The 23530-nt window shown below is 42.9% G+C and overlaps 1 protein-coding gene across 7 annotated transcripts; it reads left to right on the plus strand.

Annotated features, from left to right (window-relative positions):
- The first annotated feature begins 12966 nt into the window (after positions 1-12966).
- On the plus strand, positions 12967-22140 carry LOC311140328 (uncharacterized protein). Of its 7 annotated transcripts, XM_084175341.1 has the most exons (7): positions 14570-14686; positions 15426-15470; positions 15713-15943; positions 18870-19140; positions 19271-19546; positions 20235-20386; positions 20779-22140. In XM_084175341.1, exons 4-6 carry the CDS (start codon positions 19089-19091, stop codon positions 20324-20326), a joined length of 420 nt encoding a protein of 139 aa, XP_084031467.1. In that variant the 5' UTR covers positions 14570-14686; positions 15426-15470; positions 15713-15943; positions 18870-19088; the 3' UTR covers positions 20327-20386; positions 20779-22140. The 7 variants fall into 7 exon arrangements, with proteins under 7 accessions (XP_084031468.1, XP_084031467.1, XP_084031470.1 ...); XM_084175342.1 differs by lacking the exons at positions 14570-14686; positions 20779-22140 and adding an exon at positions 12967-13083 and having other exon boundaries at positions 20235-20732; XM_084175344.1 differs by having other exon boundaries at positions 15695-15943; positions 20235-22140.
- The last annotated feature ends 1390 nt before the right edge of the window (positions 22141-23530 follow it).

Raw genomic sequence — 23530 nt, forward strand, 5'->3', positions numbered from 1 at the left:
TCAAGGCACGCTTAACCAGCATGGCTACCACAGCATTCTGCAGCGATATGCCATCCCATCTGGTTTGCGCTTAGTGGGACTATCATTTGTTTTTCAACAGGACAATGACCCAACACACCTCCAGGCTGTGTAAGGTCTATTTGACCAAGAAGGAGAGTGCTGCATCAGATAACCTGGCCTCCACAATCACCTGACCTCAACCCAATTGAGATGGTTTGGGATGAGTTGGACCGCAGAGTGAAGGAAAAGCAGCCAACAAGTGCTCAGCATATGTGGGAACTCCTTCAAGACTGTTGGAAAAGCATTCCAGGTGAAGCTGGTTGAGAAAATGCCAAAAGTGTGCAAAGCTGTCATCAAGGCAAAGGGTGGCTACTTTGAAGAATCTCAAATATAAAATATATTTTGATTTGTTTAACACTTTTTTGGTTACTACATTATTCCATATGTGTTATTTCATAGTTTTGATGTCTTCACTATTATTCTACAATGTAGAAAATAGTAAAAATAAATAAAAACCCTTGAATGTGTGATGAGGTGGTGTTGAAGGAGTCAGGCGCAGGAGGGTAAATCACAGAATAACAGGCTTTAATCCGCAAAATACACGTTTACGCAGAAATGCGTCAAACATACTCCAGGGCACAAAACAGGCACACTGGAAAATACAAGGCACACAGGAAAATACTCCCGTCGATACAAAATACACAAGCTTCACTAACCTCCACAATAAACAATCACCCACACAGACAAGGAAGCAGAGGGAACACTTATACAATGACTAATGAGTGAATAAGGACCAGGTGTGTGTGATTGAAGACAAGACAAATGGAGTGATGATAAATGGATCGGCAGTAGCTTGTAACCCGGTGACGCCGAACGCCAAAACCTGCCCGAACAAGGAGGGGAGGCAGCCTCGTCGGAAGTTGTGACAGAATGAGTAGGTGTGTCCAAACTTTTTACTGGTACTGTATATATACTGAACAAACATATAAATGCATCATGCAACAATTTCAAAGATTTTACTGAGTTACAGTTCATATAAGGAAATCAGTCAATTGAAATTAATTCATTATGCCCTAATCTATGGATTTCACGACTGGGAAGGGGTGCAGCCATGGGTAGGCCTTGGAGGGCATAGGCCCACCCACTTGTTAGCCAGGCACACCCACTGGGGAGCCAGGCCCAGCCAATCAGAATTAGTTTTTCCCAACAAAAGGGCTTTACTACAGACAGAAATACTCCTCAGCATCCCCCACCCCCACCCGCCCTCAGACGATCCCACAGGTGAAGAAGCCGGATGTGGAGGTCCTGGACTGGCGTGGTTACATGTGGTCTGCGGTTGTGAGGCCGGTTGCAGTTAGACGTACTACCAAATTCTCTAAAACAACGTTTGAGGCAGCTTATGTTAGATAAATGAACAGTCAATTCTCTGGCAACAGCTCTGGTGGACATTCCTGCAGTCAGCATGCCAATTGCATGCCCCTCAAAAGTTGAGACATCTGTGGCATTGTGTTGTGTGACAAAACTGCACATTTTAAAGTGGCCTTTTATTGTCCCCATCACAAGGTGCACCTGTGTAATGATCATGCTTTTTAATCAGTTTCTTGATATGCCACACCTGTTAGGTGGATGGATTACCTTGGCAAAGAAGAAATGCTCACTAACAGGGATGTAAACAAATTTGTGCACAACATTTGAGAGAAATACGCTTTTTGTATGTATGGAACATTTCTGGGATCGTTTATTTCAGCTCATGAAACATGGGACCAACATTTTACATGTTGTGTTTATATTTTTTAGTTCAGTGCAAATGTGTATTTATTTAACCTTTATTTTGACAGGGAGTCATGCTGAGACCAAGGTTTATTTTACAGATGAGGCATACACATCAATATGCATGTCAATATTCACATCAATAACAAAAAGCAAAACACAATCATAGAAAACAAAACATATTCTTCAGTAAAAAGTCCTCAATCAGCCTTTTGAATTGCCCTAGAGGCAACAATTTATTACATTTTAGAGAGCTTTGGAGATTATTCCACAAGTAAGGTACAAAAAAAACTAACTTTCATACCATACTTAAAACCAATAATACTGTGACACAGGAAATATATAAAATATAATAATAATATGCCATTTAGCAGACGCTTTTATCCAAAGCGACTTACAGTCATGCGTGCATAAATTTTTGTGTATGGGTGGTCCCGGGGATCGAACCCACTACCTTGGCGTTACAAGCGCCGTGCTCTACCAATACTGTCATACTGTACAGTGCTCTACCTGTGGAATCACACAAGGAGACAGTGGATCAAACTTTATAACAATATGAAGGTTGTAAAACAAGTTGGTAAAGTAGAATTGTCATGATAGACAGTGAATAATCTAGAAGATAGATACTGTATGTGATATTGATCTCCCCTGACGATATTACAGTGTCATTTTCTTGGTTCAGTTCTGCTTTTAGCTTCCAAATTGCATCGTGGGTTTCAGCAGAGTGAGCAGCAGTTTGCGTAACTATTTGTGGCTTTTCATGAGAAGAGACAAAAGCAACATTCTTGACCAGATATACAGTGGGGGGAAAAAAGTATTTAGTCAGCCACCAATTGTGCAAGTTCTCCCACTTAAAAAGATGAGAGAGGCCTGTAATTTTCATCATAGGTACACGTCAACTATGACAGACAAAATGAGAATATTTTTTCCAGAAAATCACATTGTAGGATTTTTAATGAATTTGTTTGCAAATTATGGTGGAAAATAAGTATTTGGTCAATAACAAAAGTTTCTAAATTCTTTGTTGTATACCCTTTGTTGGCAATGACACAGGTCAAATGTTTTCTGTAAGTCTTCACAAGGTTTTCACACACTGTTGCTGGTATTTTGGCCCATTCCTCCATGCAGATCTCCTCTAGAGCAGTGATGTTTTGGGGCTGTCGCTGGGCAACACAGACTTTCAACTCCCTCCAAAGATTTTCTATGGGGTTGAGATCTGGAGACTGGCTAGGCCACTCCAGGACCTTGAAATGCTTCTTACGAAGCCACTCCTTCGTTGCCCGGGCGGTGTGTTTCGGATCATTGTCATGCTAAAAGACCCAGCCACGTTTCATCTTCAATGCCCTTGCTGATGGAAAGAGGTTTTCACTCAAAATCTCACGAAACATGGCCCCATTCATTCTTTCCTTTACACAGATCAGTCGTCCTGGTCCCTTTGCAGAAAAACAGCCCCAAAGCATGATGTTTCCACCCCCATGCTTCACATTAGGTATGTTGTCCTTTGGATGCAACTCAGCATTCTTTGTCCTCCAAACACGACGAGTTGAGTTTTTACCAAAAAGTTCTATTTTGGTTTCATCTGACCATATGACATTCTCCCAATCCTCTTCTGGATCATCCAAATGCACTCTAGCAAACTTCAGACGGGCCTGGACATGTACTGGCTTAAGCAGGGGGACACGTCTGGCACTGCAGGATTTGAGTCCCTGGCGGCGTAGTGTGTTACTGATGGTAGGCTTTGTTACTTTGGTCCCAGCTCTCTGCAGGTCATTCACTAGGTCCCCCTGTGTGGTTCTGGGATTTTTGCTCACCGTTCTTGTGATCATTTTGACCCCACGGGGTGAGATCTTGCGTGGAGCCCCAGATCGAGGGAGATTATCAGTGCTCTTGTATGTCTTCCATTTCCTAATAATTGCTCCCAAAGTTGATTTCTTCAAACTAAGCTGCTTACCTATTGCAGATTCAGTCTTCCCAGCCTGGTGCAGGTCTACAATTTTGTTTCTGGTGTCCTTTGACAGCTCTTTGGTCTTGGCCATAGTGGAGTTTGGAGTGTGACTGTTTGAGGTTGTGGACAGGTGTCTTTTATACTGATAACAAGTTCAAACAGGTGCCATTAATACAGGTAACGAGTGGAGGACAGAGGAGCCTCTAAAAGAAGAAGTTACAGGTCTGTGAGAGCCAGAAATCTGGCTTGTTTGTAGGTGACCAAATACTTATTTTCCACCATAATTTGCAAAAAAATTCATAAAAAATCCTACAATGTGATTTTCAGGAAAAGAAATTCTCAATTTGTTTGTCATAGTTGACGTGTACCTATGATGAAAATTACAGGCCTCTCTCATCTTTTTAAGTGGGAGAACTTGCACAATTGGTGGCTGACTAAATACTTTTTTCCCCCACTGTATATCTGGTCAAGAATGTTGCTTTTGTCTCTTCTCATGAAAAGCCACAAATAGTTATGCAAACTGCTGCTCACTCTGCTGAAACCCACGATGCAATTTGGAAGCTAAAAGCAGTTCCCTTTATATCAGACCAGTAGACTGCAGTTACTGAAAGTGTAGTTAAGAAATGATTAGCATCAAATGCTGAGGAAGTTCTAAGTTCCCTCAATAACTCATGTAGTATTCATGCTATCCTAAAGCACCGTGTAAACAACGGTCACTGCCAGGAGTAATGCAGCATTGCAGCCCTTTTACAATGTGCTGGTAAATTGCAACATATTATGTTGGGACCTAGCCCCATTTCCATTCCTCCTCTTGCTTTACATGTCAACCTTTACTCTCTGGAGTCATATGTATGAGCACCATGAAGACTAGACTGGCATAGCAACCAGTTTAGTTTTGGTTCATGGGCCATTGCCAGTTGCTGAATCATATCTGTGCCCTCTGGTGGTATAGATAGATTCATATTTTGTGGCTGTTTTTTAAATTGAGAATGCTGTATTTCATGTTGTTCTCTTCTGAATGCATCAACCATAATTAAATAAGATGGTGCTCTTTAGGCAAAGGGATGACATACAATAAGTGAATCTCCATAACTATGGCCTGTGAAAGAAAGTGTTTTCTTTAACCCAGTCCTGTCCACTAACCGATATATTGTTATCCTTCCTATCTCCTTGTTATCTCACAATTGTCCTACTGTACATCCATAACAAGGGTTGAGTGAAGTTGATGATGTAGTCAGGTGAAATGGTCATACCTGCAAATGGTCATCAGATCAGATCAGACACACCTTACTCAACTTCACAGTGACGGTAACCTCGTCCCCAGGCTATTTCGCAGTGGGAAAGAGATTACAGTGACAGTAACTTCCAGTCAGTTTAGTTACTGATTACCACAGTTATGCTAAGAGGTCAGGGAACTTGACTTTGACCCAGTTAACCAGGGGGATATAATACACAAACCACAGGGGTTGGCTACAGGGGCCGTAGTGTGTAGGCTTTTGTTCCAGCACAGCTCTAAACCATGATTCAATATAATCAACTAATGATGGTCATCAACTGAAACATTGTGCTTTGGGGAAACAGGTAATTATCGATTGAGTAGCAGTCAAAGAAGGGATGAGACAAGTAAGGAAGGCATTTTTCACAAATCTCAACTCACCCAATACATTCTAGTGTACACACTATCATTTAAACCTGCCCACTCTTTGAGTAAGGTAACAAGGAAATAAAAACAGAATGTTTTAGCAACCTGGAATCTCTACTCAAGATTTCTCAGCACAAGATGGCTTAGGTGTGTATAAAGATTGTATGAATACATCATAATTTTGTGAGTTAGAGATTGAAATCTGGGACATTATACTATGCCAACGTAACACTTCCTGTACTAATGAAGGTATAAAGGTGTCCACATATTTTAGGTTGCCACAGAGAGTGGTAGAAGGCTTAAGTAGTAATACTATGTCATTCTATTTGAATACTTTCTACACTGTGTTTGTACTAACACTGAGAGGTAAGTGGTCTCACACACACACACAAGCGCGCACACACACACAAACACACACACACAGAGTCACAATTTCAGTGTGATCACTGTACAACATATTGGGCAAATCGTTAGCCACTCACATGGGTCTGTGAGAATTTTCCACTTTTTCTTATTTTTCCACTTGTGTGTGTTAAAGTTAAACGTGGTTGCGGCGGGGTTGCGTGCTTTGAACATGTACATGTACTTCCTCATAGATTCTCAGAAGGCCAAAGTGCATCATGGATTTCAGCAGTGACAGTTGGTGTAACTATTTGGGGCTTTTCATGAGAAGAGACAAAAGCAACATTCTTGACCAAATATACATGTTCCTCTTATATCGGATCCATAGACTGCAGTTACTGAAAGTGGAATTAAGAAATTATTAGCATTAAATGCTGAGGAAGTTCTAAGAATTGAATTAGCAATTATTATAATTTAATAGAATTTATATGGTTCTAAGTTCCCCCAATAATTAATGTTGTATTCATGCTATCTTAAGAGTGAGAGAGAAAGAGAGAGCTAGCAAGAGAGACAGTGAGAGAAAGAGAGAGAGAGAGGGTAGGGGGAAGTGAGAGAGGGGAGGGAGAGACTGGCAAAGAGCAAGAGGAGGAGAGCAAGAAAGTGAGAAAGAGAGAGAGGAGGGATAGGTTATTGATGACATAACATTCAAAGCCCATAAAAGGCAAAAGGTGTAGAAACATCGGTCACTGCCAGGAATGATGTAGCAATGCAGCCCTTTTACAATGTGCTGGTAAAATGCAACATGCATTGTGTTCGGACCTATCCCCATTTCCATTTCTCCTGTAGCTTTACTCTTTGGAGCCATATTTTTGAACACAATCAAGACTACACTCTTAGAAAACATTGTTCCAAAAGGGTTCTTCGTCTGTCCCCATAGGAGAACCCTTTTTGGTTCTAGGTACAATCCTTATCAAATCAAATCAAATCTAATTTTATTTGTCACATACACGTTGTGATGTCACGAGAGGCTGTGTCCTGGAGGGGCGTTACATCCCCCTGAGATGGCTGCAAACCCAGACAGCTATGGCTCCATCTGCTGGTATGGTCGGGAACTCCACCCCTCTATGGCCAATCTTCCCACGCAGCTGAAACAAATCAGGAGCTGATGAGCTGAAGGTTTTTGGAAGGGAAGAGACACACTGAGGGAGTGTGTGGGGGGTGAAGAAACACAGTCTCCAACCTGGGCTCTCTGGAGGACAAGAGTGCTGCACGTCCACTTCCAGGAGGAATATAAGGATTTGGAGATACTTACCTTTGGGAAATACTCACCGTTGGATATATGCACCTGTGGAAATACGTGAGAGACATTTGGAAGGACTTTTGCTGGGTTGGCCACTAGCTGCAACGTGGACTACAGTAAGGCTGGGGAAAAGTTATCTGAGCGAGTGAGAATTATGATTTTGGATGTGGAAGAGACATCCCTGAACTGTTAACCCTTAAAGAGCCACAAGAGAACAGAATTTTGTTATATTTTCGTTAATTTCCCAAGACCTATAATAAAATCCTTGTTTTGTTTGAACCTTGTCTCCTTGCACTACTTGAGCAATCCCGCTGAAAGCTGTGTAGCCTCTCGTGACGTCACAGATGGTGGAGAATACGGGCAGCTCAAGCGTTAATAGTGCATGTCAGAGGAGGATACCGAAGGTTTGATCACCCAGTTTTCCAAGTTGGCCGTAGGCTCCCCGCCGACGGAAATGGAGGACATATTGAAAGCCCTTGTTGCTGGCCAGCAAGCCCAGATGCAAGCAAACGTGGCTCTCTTGGAGGAGCAAAAGAAAGCCAACCTTCTGAAGGCAGAGGAATTGCAGTTGCAGAGACAGATGGTTGTCCAAAATACCCGCCCCATAAAGGCAAGTGACTTTATATCTAAGATGGGAGCTACCGATGACATTGAGGCATACCTGCATGCATTTGAGGCCACGGCCACTAGGGAAGCCTGGCCCAAGCAACAGTGGGTTGGTCTGTTAGCCCCCTTCCTAACCGGGGAATCGCTGAATGCTGTCCGGGACCTGGGCCCTGACCAGGTTACTGACTATGATGCCCTGAAGTCTGAGATCCTCAGCAGATATGGACTCACAAAGTTTGGTATGGCCCAGCGCTTTCACAGCTGGACCTTCCAACCAGACCAACCTCCTCGGGCGCAGATGCATGAACTTGTCCGAATCGCAAGGAAATGGCTGGATCCGCAGAGGAATACAGCAGCGGCGGTGGTGGAGGCCGTTGTGGTGGATCGTTACCTACGCGCCCTGCCTTATGAGGCAAAACGGTTCATCAGTCAACAGGCCTTGACCACGGCTGATCTGACCGTGGAAGCTGTGGAAAAGTACCAGGCCACAGCGGAGATGCTGAATGCTTCCCGAAAAGACCCCAGGAGTGCGGCCCACCACAAATGGGAAGAACCCGTCCAAAGGACCCCAAGGTCTCGAACCCAGCCACGTCAGGACTTATCCCGGCTCCAGGGGGAGCCAGAAACCAGGCGGGTCCAAGAAGAGTACACCAGGAGGGGGAAACTCGACAGTGTTACCGGTGTGGGGAGATGGGACATATCTCCTGGCAGTGTGGGAAACCAGCCGATGAACCTATGCCCACTGCGGAGTCCTCCAGCTCAGCACCCACACACCGTTTTGCCTCGCTCTTGGGAGTCGTGGATGGCGGCCCAGATCGACCCCCCCACCTGCCCGGTAACTGTGAATCACCATGATGTGGAGGCCTTACTAGATTCTGGTAGCCGGGCCACCCTGGTGCGTAAGGATTTGTTGGGCCCAACGTGTCTGACCCCGGGGAAAGTCCTCCCAGTTTCCTGTGTCCATGGAGACACCAGAGAATACCCCATTACTGAACTTACAATGACCAGCACACGGGGAACCATACACACGACGGCGGGGGTGGTTGATTCCCTCCCCGTCCTAATTGGACGAGACTGCCCAGCCTTTTACCCACTCTGGAGAGAGTCTCAGGAGAGGATAACCCGAGTACCTCGGAAACGGAGAGGCTCTGATAGGGATGGCAGGTGCCCAGACCGACCCAGAGACTGGTCCGGATACGGGAGAAGAGAACGCAGCCCAGGAAAGTGCTCCGGTCTCCAGGGAAGAAGACGTCCCAGGCACCCAAGAGCTTCCCCCTCTCACAGGCCAGTATGGGCTGGCAAGCACCACGGCAATGTGGACGCCCTCTCCCGGCGTGATGCCTTCTTCGCTGCCTTTACCCCGACGAGGACGTCGGTCCCGAGGAGGGGGATGTGTGATGTCACGAGAGGCTGTGTCCTGGAGGGACGTTACATCCCCCTGAGATGGCTGCAAACCCAGACAGCTATGGCTCCATCTGCTGGTATGGTCGGGAACTCCACCCCTCTATGGCCAATCTTCCCACGCAGCTGAAACAAATCAGGAGCTGATGAGCTGAAGGTTTTTGGAAGGGAAGAGACACACTGAGGGAGTGTGTGGGGGGTGAAGAAACACAGTCTCCAACCTGGGCTCTCTGGAGGACAAGAGTGCTGCACGTCCACTTCCAGGAGGAATATAAGGATTTGGAGATACTTACCTTTGGGAAATACTCACCGTTGGATATATGCACCTGTGGAAATACGTGAGAGACATTTGGAAGGACTTTTGCTGGGTTGGCCACTAGCTGCAACGTGGACTACAGTAAGGCTGGGGAAAAGTTATCTGAGCGAGTGAGAATTATGATTTTGGATGTGGAAGAGACATCCCTGAACTGTTAACCCTTAAAGAGCCACAAGAGAACAGAATTTTGTTATATTTTCGTTAATTTCCCAAGACCTATAATAAAATCCTTGTTTTGTTTGAACCTTGTCTCCTTGCACTACTTGAGCAATCCCGCTGAAAGCTGTGTAGCCTCTCGTGACGTCACAACGTGTTTATCAGATGTTATAGCGGGGTGTAGCGGAATGCTTGTGCTTCTAGCTCTGACAGTGCAGAAATATCTAACAAGTAATATCTAACAATTTTACAACATGTACCCAATACACACAAAACTAGTAAGGAATGGGATTTAAGAATATATACATATATGGACAAGCAATGACAGAGCAGACAGAGCGATGACAGAGCGGACTAAGATACAGTAGAATATTATAGAATAGAATACAGTATACACATATGAGATGAGTAGTGCAAGATATGTAAACATTATTAAAGTGGGTTTGGGTTCCATGTTGAGCCCTCTTGGAAAAAGGGTTCTACATGGAACACAAAAGAGTTCTACCTGAAATCAAAAAGGGTTATTCAAAGAGTTATCCTTTGGGACAGCTGAAGAACACCTTTAGGTTCTAGATAACACCTTTTTTTTAAAGAGTGTAGACTGTTTAGTTTCGGCTAATGGGCCATACATAGCCAGTTGCTGAATCATGTCTGTGCCCTCTGGTGGTATACAGCTGTGGAAAGAATTAAGAAAAAATTACACGTATGACAGCTATTCCATTCGAGTGTCTGTTGAATTCCAACACAGGCACACCTCATTCTACTGAATTAGGAACTGATTAGGTGATCACCTGAACCATATCTTATTTAACGAGGAAAAGTATAAAAACCACAGCTGTGGTCATCATTATCCTCTTGCAATAGGACCAGCTGGATGGCAAAAACAGTGCTAATAGTACCTCAAAAGTAATATTAATAAAAAAATAACTATTGACCATACCAAAAGAGTTGAAAAGGAACGTTTTGTGTGAGGAAAAGAAGGGTTCAATTCAGGCTTCACTGGCAGAGGGATACAGTGAACATCAGGTTGCTTCCATCCTTAAAATTTCAAAGGTGGCGGTTCATAAGAACAAAGCTACAGACCGGCAGAGGGTGAAAACGGCTCTCTACTGACCGGGATGACCGCCAACTCATTCGAATGTCACTCAACAACCGTAGGATGACATCAAGTGACCTACAAGAAGAATGGCAAACGGCAGCTGGGATGAAGTGCATGGCGAGGACGGTTCGAAACAGGCTCCTAGGGGCAGGGCTGAAGTCGTGCAAAGCTAGAAAAAACCCTTCATCAATGAGAAGCAAAAAAGAGCCAGGCTGAGGTTTGCAAAAGACCATAAGGATTGGACTGTAGAGGACTGGAGTAAGGTCATCTTCTCTGATGAGTCCAATTTTCAGCTTTGCCCAACACCTGGTCATCTAATGGTTAGACGGAGACCTGGAGAGGCCTACAAGCCACAGTGTCTCGCACCCACTGTGAAATTTGGTGGAGGATCGGTGATGATCTGGGGGTGCTTCAGCAAGCTGGAATCGGGCAGATTTGTCTTTGTGAAGGACGCATGAATAAAGCCACCTACAAGGTTGTCCTGGAAGAAAACTTGCTTCCTTTTGCTCTGACATTGTTCCCCAACTCTGATGATTGGTTTTTCCAGCAGGACAATGCGCCATGCCACACAGCCAGGTCAATCAAGGTGTGGATGGAGGACCACCAGATCAAGACCCTGTCATGGCCAGCCCAATCTCCAGACCTGAACCCCATTGAAAACTTCTGGAATGTGATCAAGAGGAAGATGGATGGTCACAAGCCATCAAACAAAGCCGAGCTGCTTGAATTTTTGCGCCAGGAGTGGCATAAAGTCCCCCAACATCAATGTGAAAGACTGGTGGAGAGCATGCCAAGACGCATGAAAGCTGTGATTGAAAATCAGGGTTATTCCACCAAATATTGATTTCTGAACTCTTCCTAAGTTAAAACATTAGTATTGTGTTGTTTAAAAATGAACATGAACTTATTTTCTTTGCATTATTTGAGGTCTGACAACACTGCATCTTTTTTGTTATTTTGACCAGTTGTCATTTTCTGCAAATAAATGCTCTAAATGACAATATTTTTTATTTGGAATTTGGGATAAATGTTGTCAGTAGTTTATAGAATAAAACAAAAATGTAACTTTTACCCAAACACATACCTATAAATAGTAAAACCAGAGAAACTGATAATTTTCCAGTGGTCTCTTAATTTTTTCCAGAGCTGTAGATTCATAATTTGTGGTGTTATTTTAAATGGAGACTGCGCTTCCTAATTTGGCCTCGCTTTAGATTTGGTTCATTAAGAACTGCTAGCGGCCATGACTGAATTCAAATGTGAGTTGGTTTCAGGGTGTAGTTTGATGTGGGTGTCTCGTGTGTGTGTTCGCAGGTGGGAAGAGTTAGCCAAATTATTTCGCCAATTAGCTTCAACCGTGGCAAAATTGGTTTGACTTTGGATAACCTATCTCCAGAGCTAGTTAGGGACCGTCAATAAACTACTTGAGAAAGGCCAGCTGTGGGCATGTGGGCAGGATTGAAACAAACCCAACCTTCAGTTACGTTGTGATGTAGTTGCGACCACAAGTCACACAAAACTCTGTTTTGGATGAGACTGACTTTACAACCAAAATTATCCTATTTACACTTTGTATTCAATTATGACAGTAGAATACATGTTTATGACTCATATGGATGACTCACAGGCTGTTTTCTAAATGAGAAGTTGTTTTATAGGAGCCGTTGCTCTTTAAATTGAAAATGTCCTATTTCATGTTGTTCTCTTCTGTATGTATCAACCAGAATTCAATAAGGTGGTGCTCCTCAGCCAAAGGGATGACACATCTCCATAACTGGATATGCTCGGTGAAATAAAATGTTTTCTTTAACCCAGTCCTGCTGGCCACATTATTATCCTTCTTCTCTACCTTTTACGTCACAAGTGTTCTACATACATAACTAAGGTTGTGCCATAGAGAATGATAGAGGCCTCTAGAGGCCAAAAGGCTGTATTAGCATGGGCAGCTCCATTTTAATACAGTCAACTGGGTGGGACTTCCAACTTCATTGGCTTATCCCTCCTGGTAACCCTGTTGGAGTCAAGTACAACCGGGTCATCAGGAGGGATCAGCCAATCATGAAGAAGAAACTGGACTACTTCAAAATGGAGATAGCCTATAACGGCACAGATACAAAGATGAGTCTTCTATCTATGGGTTGAGTGCAGTTCATGGTGCAGTCAGGTGAAATGGTAGGTCATAGAAAAAACTGCAGGCAAATCACCCCCTGGTGGCTCCTGGTCACACCTCCAGTGCAGACACCAGACCAGATCAGACACACCTTGCACTCCTTCACAGTGACGGTAACTTCCAGTCAGTTTAGTTACTGATTACCACAGTTATGCTAAGAGGTCAGGGAACTTGACTTTGACCCAGTTAACCAGGAGGATATAATACACAAACCACAGGGGTTGGCTACAGGGGCCGTAGTGTGTAGGCTTTTGTTCCAGCCCAGCTCTAACACATGATTCAATATAATCAACTAATGATGGTCATCAACTGAAACATTGTGCTTTGGGGAAACAGGTAATTTCCGATTGAGTAGCAGTCAAAGAAGGGAGGAGGCAAGAGAGGAAGGCATTTTACACAAATCTTAACTCACCCAATACTTACTAGTGTACACACTATCATTTAAACCAGCCTACTCTTTGAGTAAGGTAACGAGGAAATAAAAACAGAATGTTTTAGCAACCTGGAATCTCTGACTGACTTTATAACCAAAATTATCCTATTTACACTTTGTATTCAATTTTGACAGTAGATTAATGTTTATGACTTAAATGGATGACACATAGGCTGTTTTCTAAATGAGAAGTTGTTTTATAGGAGCCGTTGCTCTTTAAATTGGCTGAGGAGTGTATAAAGAATCAAGAATGTATGAATAAATATAATTTTGTGAGTCAGATGTTGAAATCCAGGACGTTACAGTATGTCAACATAACACTCCCTGTACTAATGAAGCTATAAATGTTTCCACATATTTTGGGAGGCCACATAAAGATTGGTACAAGACTGAATAGAAGTTTCGTAATGGTTAGGTTGTTAAGAATGCACTGATATAAGTGGACGCACGTGGCATTTCGGCAACAAATACTTATTTCCCTCATTAAAATGCAAATCAATTTATAACATTTTTGACATGCGTTTTTCTGGATTTTTTTGTTGTTATTCTGTCTCTCACTGTTCAAATAAACCTACCATTAAAATTATAGACTGATCATGTCTTTGTCAGTGGGCAAACGTACAAAATCAGCAGGGGATCAAATACTTTTTCCCTCACTGTATAATAGAAAATCTTTGGCGCAGTCCATGGTGGTCAGGTGAAACGGTAGGTCATAGAACAAACTGCGGCCTGATCACCCCCTGGTGGCTCCTGGCCACACCTGCAAACACATCAGCTCAGACACACCTTTACATTGACCGTAACCTCGTCCCCAGGCTACTGCGCACAGCATGGGAACTAGATTACAGTGACTGTAATTTCCAGTCAGTTTAGTCACTGATTACTACAATATTGCCAAGAGGTCAGGGAACTTGATCAGTAAAGAACTCCAGTGACCCAGTTAACCAGGGGGATATCATACACAAACCACAGTGGTTGGCTATAGGGGCCATAGTGTGTAGGTTTTTGTTCCAGCCCAGCTCTAACACACATTATTCAATATAATCAACTATTGATGGTCGTCACCTGAAACATTCTGCTTTGGGGCAACAGGACATTTCAGAATCAGTAGCAGTCAGGAAAGGATGAGGCAAGAGATGAAGGCATTTTACACAAATCTCAACTCACCCAGCACTTACTAGTGTACACACAATAATCTAAACCAGCCCACTCTTTGAGTAAGGTGTAAATAAAAACAAAATATTTTAGCAACCTGGAATCTCCACTCAAGGTTTCTCAGCACAAGAGGCGTGTGTAAATAATGTATGAATACATCATAATTGTATGACTCAGATGTTGAAATCTGGGACATTACAGTATGTCAACATAACACTAATTGTACGAATGAAGGTATAAAGGTGTCCACATATTTTGGGTGGCCACAGAGAGTGCTAGAAGATTTTGGGGGTAATACTATGGCATTCTATTTGAAGACTTTCTACACTGTGTTGGTACTGGCACTGACAGGTAAGGGGTCTCTCCCACGCATTCACACACACACACACACACACACACACACACACACACACACACACACACACAGTCACACATATATACAGATGACTGAATCATTCAGTCAATTAATCCTGTAAAGGAGGGGCCTACAAATGGCGATTTGACACGAAAATTAATTTATTCATTCACACACACACAGTCACAATTTCAGTGTGATCATTGTACAACATATCGGGCAAATTGTTAGCCACTCACATGAGTCTGTGAGAAATAACATTATTCAGACACAGCTCGTCAGGTTGTATGATGCCCTTAAAGTGGCAGCAGTTGCTACACCATTTTTGTACTTACAGTATAAATGAATGATATATACCCATTGATTCTTGAAGAATATAACTTATAATTGCCTCATGAGCTTAACCTAGTCATTCCCCATCAGAACGCAAAATATAAGCTTGTTTTACTCCAATGTTTGTAAACAAAGCAAATGTATACAAACTATATAGCCTCAAAACATGGTTAAAACTTTTAGTCCTTGCATCCATAGCACTGTCTATGAATTAGAGGGTGGTTCGATTTCTCCAGTCCCATCCCTCAGCTTTTAACCGAACCAGGGGCGGGGCTTCTGCTTTGTTATTGTTTCTACCACTGATTGCCACTTTAATGAAGTCTCTCTATCTCTCCTCGTCCTCCCTGTCTCTCTGTCTCTCTCCTTGCCCCCCACCCCCCCCCCCTCTCTCTCTCTCTCCAGGAGGCCTTGATCCTACCAGTGTATTAGCAGCATCTCCTAATCCAAGTGAGTACCCAACTACCTAAAACTATTAAAGACAACATCTAATATCTTACCATTACCACCAAAGCAATTGGTAGCTCACAATTACATAGAGCCACATTTTACTATATGTTTAGTATCATAGTGTTTGTTATTGTGTTATTTTTTCGTTATTTTGTTATGACATTGCGACTGCGGTTTATTAAGCTATAACAATGGACTGTATAGTAAATCAATCTCCCTTGCGGGTGGACCTGATTTAACAGGCCTCTCCTACGTGGGTCGGGTAAGAGCTGGATACGAGACGACCTTCACCTGTACCTCCAACTGCATCCCAGGATGCACCCACACCTGGTTGCTGAAGGGACGCACATTCAATGGGAGTGAGTTGACCTGGACCCCAGACGGTCTGGACCGTATTGTGGAGCTGCAGTGTACTGCGGTCAACACAGAGAGTGGGAGCTCCAAGAGCATAACCACAATCTTGGAGGTGAAAAGTAAGAGATTTTTTTGTTTTTAACTTACAGTCAAGGTTGCATGTGGTCCCAGAAATGGAACCTACTATCCTGGCGTTGCAAGAGTCATGCTCTACCAACTGAGCTACAGAGGCTCACACTACTGTAGCCACCACTGCAACCTGTATTACAGATGTCTAAATCTAGTGTCAACTCTTTCCATCCTGTGCAACATGCTGAGGTGCAAAGAAAATAAGAATACTTTATAGTCCATTGTCCTTACAGTTCATCAGGGGCGGCCTGTTCAATAGGGCGATATGGGCGACGCACTGCCAAACGGGAAAAGGAAGGGATTTTTTTTCTAATCAATTATATCACGGCAACAGTAGTTATCAGTGTTGTAATCTATACGTCTGATCTGCCACAGTGCCACACTGCCACTAAATGTCGAATCAGGCTAAAGTCGTGCTTCAAATGGCTCCCCCCCCTTTTGGGGCGATTTCAGTCAGGTTGAAAATCGCCCAGAAGTCTCTCATAGCCTCTAATGTAAAATCTATTTTTTTCAAATTTCAGAGCCTTCAATACAATCTCTATGGGTGTCTGAGGGCTTGCACTTACGCGCTTTCGTCATACGTAACGTAACGTAACCATGAACGTAACTGAGAAAAGAGCGGATTGTGTCTTTGAAAGAAGTTCCTTTTTGTCGGCGAACAAATGAAGATAAATTGGCAACGAAACAATTAGGACCTCCCAGAACAAATTTAATAATTCAACAGGTTTCTACTAAAGGCGGAAAGTCCTACACCCGAGGATTTTCCAAAAATTGGTACGAACGGAAAAATAACATTGCCACTCAACTTGATGAGGGATACAGGCTAGCTGTCCGCCGCCACAACGATGAGGTTAGTGTTGATAATCACAAGTTTACTGGAGAACTGAGACCAAGTAGAGACTTTGGACAGGGTGGATATGGTATAATAAAGGCAGTTTATTCAGAGGTAAAGATATCTGGAATCGCGTGCACGGACCCGTTCGTCAAACTCTTAGGGAGCTATAAATTAAGCCCCATTACTTACCATATCAGATAAGAGAAATTGCTGCAGCTACATATATTTTACATCCTGGCCCTACATAGTTCACTATTTGCATCACTTACCAAAATATTACATGTGGTCATATATGCTTGGAAAGTGGAGATGCCATAGAACATCAAAAAAGTAAACATTGCTGGAGACACATTGCCGTTTTGGAGAAGACATCGCGTTTGCTAGCGAAGAGATTTGTTGTGGCAAATGAACTTGGGCTGGGAATTGCCAGGAACCTCACGATAAGATATATGCATCAGCATTGCGAGTCTCATGATTCTATACGTATTGCGATTCGATACTGTGATTTTATTGCGCACCATATGTCTGTTGCAGAGGGATCAGAAAGCCATGAGAACGAGTTTTGATCAGTCATGGAAATAAAAGTGCTGAAAACAAATTGGCTCCCAATGTGAAAAGATTGAGAACAAGCTATGAAGGAACAATAATGGTGTTTTGGTGCAGGTACAGCCAACTAGCGCTAAAATATTGCGATATTGTCAATACAGTATATCGTAAAGTATCACTATGTAACTCGATTTCTTTCACCCCAATCCCTCAAATTAACGGTAAATAACTGAATTGTTTGCCCCACATTTAGCTAAGATGATTAGCTAGCCAGCTAAAATGTTTTATTTAGTTAGCAGTCGCATCTACAATAGTTTACTGTCAATAACATGTCTCCAAAAATGACGTGGTGTCTCCAATTGTGTTGACATTTTACAATTGCGATGCGCATCCATGAGTATCCACTTTCTGTAGCTCAGCTGGTAGAGCATGGCGCTTGTAACGCCAAGGTAGTGGGTTCGATCCCCGGGACCACCCATACACAAAAATGTATGCACGCATGACTGTAAGTCGCTTTGGATAAAAGCGTCTGCTAAATGGCATATTATTATTATTATTATTATCTGAAGAGAGCCCCAAAACATTTTGTGCAGACATTTTATGCAATAAATGAAGTAGGTTGAATCTAGTAGTTCTGATCTTCTGATTGGTCCTGGTGAGTTGGGCGAGGTCCCCTCCAGGCTACTGTCACTGTTGCATTGGCTCTGAGTCGGGTTCTCTGTCTTCAAATGTTCAGCCTAAGAGAGGGGATTTTTGTGTGTGTGTGTGTGTGTGTGTGTTTAACAGTGATGATGTGTGTGTGTGTGTGTGTGTGTGTGTGTGTTTAACAGTGATGATGTGTGTGTGTGTGTGTTTGTGTGTGTGTGTGTGTGTGTCCTCAGAGCAAGAACTCGTGAGTTGGAAGAACTGAGAGGCCTATGGCGTGGGTGTTGTCCTTGGCCACCTGCTGACAAGGCTGACAAGATAGGACCCTTTTGTCCATTGTTATTGGATAGGAACAGAACTTATAACCAGCTCCTGACCTAAATAGATCTTAGCACAACATTTTACTCAACATATCATATTCCATATTCACTATAACAAATATATTTACTACGACATTAGCAAGAACCGCCACATCCTCAGCCGGCTAATCCAGTGTGTGAAGTTTTGCGGAGTGTTTGAGTTAGCTTTGCGAGGCAAAGATGAAACTGAGGGCTCCACCAACCCTGGTAAGCCAACACTTTTGAGACCAGTCAATAAATGCTTCTGGTATTGACTTATATGCTGCCCCTGTCTTCATGTTGTTGCTGGACATATCTTTTTTTAAATGTGTGTAGGTCACCTAAATCATCAGAAAAATTGCCCCCCCTGAGAATTTTTTCAGGAGCCGCCACTGCAGTTCATCCACAGAAATGTGTCTTTTCGCTTTCAAGCGCTCTTAAGAAAGTGCAGTATGGAAAACCAGCTATCTGCCCTGATTGAATCTGCCTAAGATCCCTAACCCTAACCATCCCTCCAATCACACCTCTGGATCTCCCCTCTGTGTGTTCCAGACTCAGTTTCCGTGAGGGCCACAGCTCTCTCTCCCCATCCTCAACCAGTCCTTCAGCCTGGACTGTGACGGCTCCTTCCCAGGCCTGCCAGTGCTCTGGTACAAAGACGGCCAGGTTGTAGCTCCAGACGCAAGGATAGACGTGTTAGAACACAACACCTCCCTCCACTTCAACTCCCTGCTGCCCTCTGATGGTGGCTTCTATCAGTGTGAGGCGAGCATGGCAAACCTGTCTGACAGAAAGGTCATAAGCTTGGGCTACCTGCTAAACTGTGAGTATATGATGGAATGCCTATGCTTCATTTGAGAGAATCAGTAAATATGGGTGATGCTGTCCAATTTTCCTTTTAAGAAAATGAAGAGGCAATGCTATTTGCTGACATTTTCTTCCTTTGCTGACAGTTGATCATTGGAGTGTTAGTATCAGTGGCCCTGACACAGTGTTGCCTGGGAGGGAATACACCTTTACCTGCCAGGTGAACTGCACCATCGACCTGGACTGCTCCATCCGCTGGCCATTGAAGGGGGGTATCCTCACTAGCACCTACCTCTCCGTGAACAGGAACATCCTGAAATGGATCCCGTCGGTACCTGGTACAGTCCAGAACTTCACCTGTGTGGTGGAGAACACAGCAGCTGGACGCTCTGCAGAGGCCTCCAAGACAGTGAAGGTCACAGGTGATCACTCCCATTTTATTGTTTGATCAAATAATATTAATAATAATAATATGCCATTTAGCAGACGCTTTTATCCAAAGCGACTTACAGTCATGTGTGCATACATTTTTACGTATGGGTGGTCCCGGGGATTGAACCCACTACCCTGGCGTTACAAGCGCCATGCTCTACCAATTGAGCTACAGAGGACCAAAAGCTTCACAAAATAATCAATTATTGTAAAGGCAGTTTTGTGATTGTAGTTTGAGGGTTCTTTAGATCGTGAATAGATGACTCTCTAGACAAACCCTGGATGGAGACTGATTGCTCTTTGGCAGATTTAATGATGAACTGACCACATTTACTCAGCCATGCATAAAGGTAGATAATCAAGTACTATTACAATTCCAAACAACTGATTCACCATATTGTAGAACTACACTAGACTTGGACATATAATAATATCCCTCATAAAATATTCCTACACTATTATCACCAAGTTATCATGATACAAAATTAAATAACTCATCCTTAACCCCAGTTGTAGGTACTATTAAATCTAAATGTTTAAATCTAAATGCTTTGTTTTTTAACCTAGCTAGAATACTTGCGTCATACATGGTAAAATACTTATGTGGAAACTGTTTTAGACCGTTTCCATCATCTCCAAAATCGCAGACTGAAATCATGTTATTGTTCCCTCATGCAGGACCCACAGTATCAGGATCTGAAACAGTGAGGCTGAGTGGAGTTTTAGGACTGGTCCTCTGTGTGGGACAGCTGTTCCTCCTGGATTCCTAGCGGCGGCGCTATAGGACTACAGCAGATGGGAGGACAGAGGAGAACGCTGAATGAGTCCAGGTTCACCTTCAGAATTAACAATAAAATAGGAACCAACGTTTTGAAATTCTTAGTCCTGTCCAATAAGAACGCTCATTTATCAGAATAAGAATATTAGAATGTAAGAATATAAGAATGTTTCCTCTGTTATGGCATAATTATAGTTCAGTCATTGGAAGTTTCCAGTGAATTATATTTATCATTCACCTGCAGTGGATAATAATGGGAAAATAACAAAACCTTCATATTGATATTTTCTATGTAATATTTTCTTATTTGCAAAATGTACTGTATTATTATTATTTCTGTAATTAGTTGTAGTTGAGATTACCTTCTAAAATAAACCCCAAATGACTGTGGTAGTAGATACCTGTCTCTGTGTTGAGTTTTCACTTTTGGCCTTTGATTTGCAGGGGTAAGTGGCCAACTACTATATTAAAAGAAGGACCCACCATACCTCCAGATCCACTCCCAGACGTACCAGCAGAGGACGCTGTACTTTTCCTCCCCTCACTATGGAGTAGAGACAACCCTGCTGTCTCCTCAGGGTGTTGAGTTTCAATGAAACAGTCCTATGAAAAGCTGCTGTTATAATCACTCCATCTTCACACCATAACATCACTTTTTTGTGTGAGAGGGGTAATATGAGACTAGCCTGAACTACATACACAGAAGTCGTTTCATAACATGATACTATACTGTAGGCTGACAGTGTGCAGGCTCATATAGCTACCGTAGCCTACTTATTGCAAAGGCTAACCTGCTGTACAAGTTGTAAACTCTTTTCCCCAGTCCTAGCCCCATGTTCAACACAATCACACACATTCAAATGTCTTTGTTGGCAAATCTCTTTCGTGTGATAAGGTATTGTCTACCTCAGACCCATGTTTGCCTACCCTGTTTGGTCAGGGCATGACACTCTAAAATTGAACAATGGACACCATATGTCATGGACCCAGAATACCACAAACTAGATACTGGAGCTAACGTCAAACCTGGAAATGGCACAATGGGAGAGGAGGCGATCGTTTATCAATACAACTGGCACAATGCCATTGGTTTTTTATAATTTAACCTATACTGGACACATTCATACTCAAGCATCTGTTTTATTATGCTCCTTCATTTGTGACCACATCATTTGCGTTCTATTGAAAGTCAAAGCATTATTCAAATAATGTCCAATAGTTAGTGTGCCTAGCTCTAACCATGACCCTAACCCTTACCCTAGCTTCATCTCCACACCCCGGCTCAAACCTAACTCTATTCACACATTAGAAGGACTTCTATCAGGGAATCGGGTTGAGCAGGGCTGTGGACATTTGGTTAGGGTTAGGCTTATTATTACATTATATTAGGGGTGTCACACCCTGATCTGTTTCACCTGTCTTTGTGATTGTCTCCACCCCCCTCCAGGTGTCACCCATTTTCCCCATTATCCCCAGTGTATTTATACCTGTGTTCTATGTTTGTCTGTTGCCAGTTCGTTTTGTTTCAGCAAGCCTACCAGCGTTTTTCCGCTTGCGCCTGTCTTTTTCAAGTTCCTGTTTTCTAGTTTTCCCGGTTTTGACCATTCTGCCTGCCCTGACCCTGAGCCTGCCTGCCATTCTGTACCGTGTCACACCACCCTGGATTATTGACCTGTGCCTGCCCTGATCCTGAGACTGCCTGCCGTTTTGTACCTTTTGGACTCTGATCTGGATTACTGACCTCTGCCTGCCCTTGACCTGTTGTTTGCCTGCCCCATGTTTTTTAATACACTTTTGTTACTTCGACACTGTCTGCATCTGGGTCTTCTCCTGAAACATGATAAGGGGAAGTTATGATTCACCCCCTATATTACATTGAGTAATAGTTGATACGAATGATACAGACACAATGTAAATCAGGCTAAATTGTAGGTGAGACCAGTGTAAATTGCCTCTGCGTTGTTTTGATTGGCTTACACATGACCATAGGATCAGGGTTGGTGTTGATCTTTTATTCTCTGATACGGAAAGGAAAAACTCCCATAAACAAATGCTGTGCTGCCCTTATACGCTGACTCCTCTCTTCCACATGAGTACAGTAGACAGGGCAGGGCAATATAACAATCTTGTTTCACATGACAGTACAATATAATGCAAACACAATGTACAGTATGAAATGTAAATGTAAAGTAGCCTATAGGCCTAGGCTAGCCAACATTCCCAATGACAGCCAGGCGTTACGTACAGTACAGTAGTGACGTGCACTTGTCAACATACCTAACCATGGACAGTAAATATATCATCCACATATCTTAAAGGCCAAGTGCAGTCAAAAACGGAATTTCCTTTGTTTTATGTATATTTCCTCACTATGAGGTTGGAATGAAATTGTGAAAATTATGATAATGCCCTTTTAGTGTAAGAGCTATTTGAAAAGACGGCCTGAAACGTCAGCCTGTTTTGGTGGGATGGAGTTTTGACCTATAATAAAGAGAGTTCTAAACCTCTTTGACCATAACAGCTCATTTTCAGTTTTCCCCTCCCCACTCAGACCACTCCCAGACAGAACTAGCAAAATTCTTGCTTGAGAAATGTTTTACCCTTTTAATTGAAAAGCACAGTAAAGTAATTAATTGTTACCCAGAATTTTTTCGATATTGAGATAAACACGGCTGCATCGGACCTTTAACAAACAAAAGCATATGACATCAAATCAAATCAAATCAAATTTTATTGGTCACATGCGCCGAATACAACAGGTGCAGACATTACAGTGAAATGCTTACTTACAGCCCTTAACCAACAGTGCATTTATTTTAAACAAAAAAGTAAGAATAAAACAACAACAAAAAAGTGTTGAGAAAAAAAGAGCAGAAGTAAAATAAAGTGACAGTAGGGAGGCTATATATACAGTAAAATAAAGTGACAGTAGGGAGGCTATATATACAGGGGGGTACCGTTGCATAGTCAATGTGCGGGGGCACCGGCTAGTTGAGGTAGTTGAGGTAATATGTACATGTGGGTAGAGTTAAAGTGACTATGCATAAATACTTAATAGAGTAGCAGCAGCGTAAAAAGGATGGGGTGGGGGGGCAGTGCAAATAGTCCGGGTAGCCATGATTAGCTGTTCAGGAGTCTTATGGCTTGGGGGTAGAAGCTGTTGAGAAGTCTTTTGGACCTAGACTTGGCACTCCGG

Source organism: Coregonus lavaretus (assembly GCF_964263955.1).
Source record: "Coregonus lavaretus genome assembly, chromosome: 13".
Lineage (NCBI taxonomy): Eukaryota > Metazoa > Chordata > Actinopteri > Salmoniformes > Salmonidae > Coregonus > Coregonus lavaretus.

Coding starts and splice junctions, on each gene's coding strand:
- LOC311140328 (XM_084175342.1), top strand. CDS start 19,089: ATGGCAAACCTGTCTGACAGAAAGGTCATAAGCTTGGGCTACCTGCTA. Junction 19,141..19,270: donor CTTGGGCTACCTGCTAAACT/GTGAGTATATGA, acceptor CTTTGCTGACAG/TTGATCATTGGAGTGTTAGT. Junction 19,547..20,234: donor CAAGACAGTGAAGGTCACAG/GTGATCACTCCC, acceptor TCCCTCATGCAG/GACCCACAGTATCAGGATCT.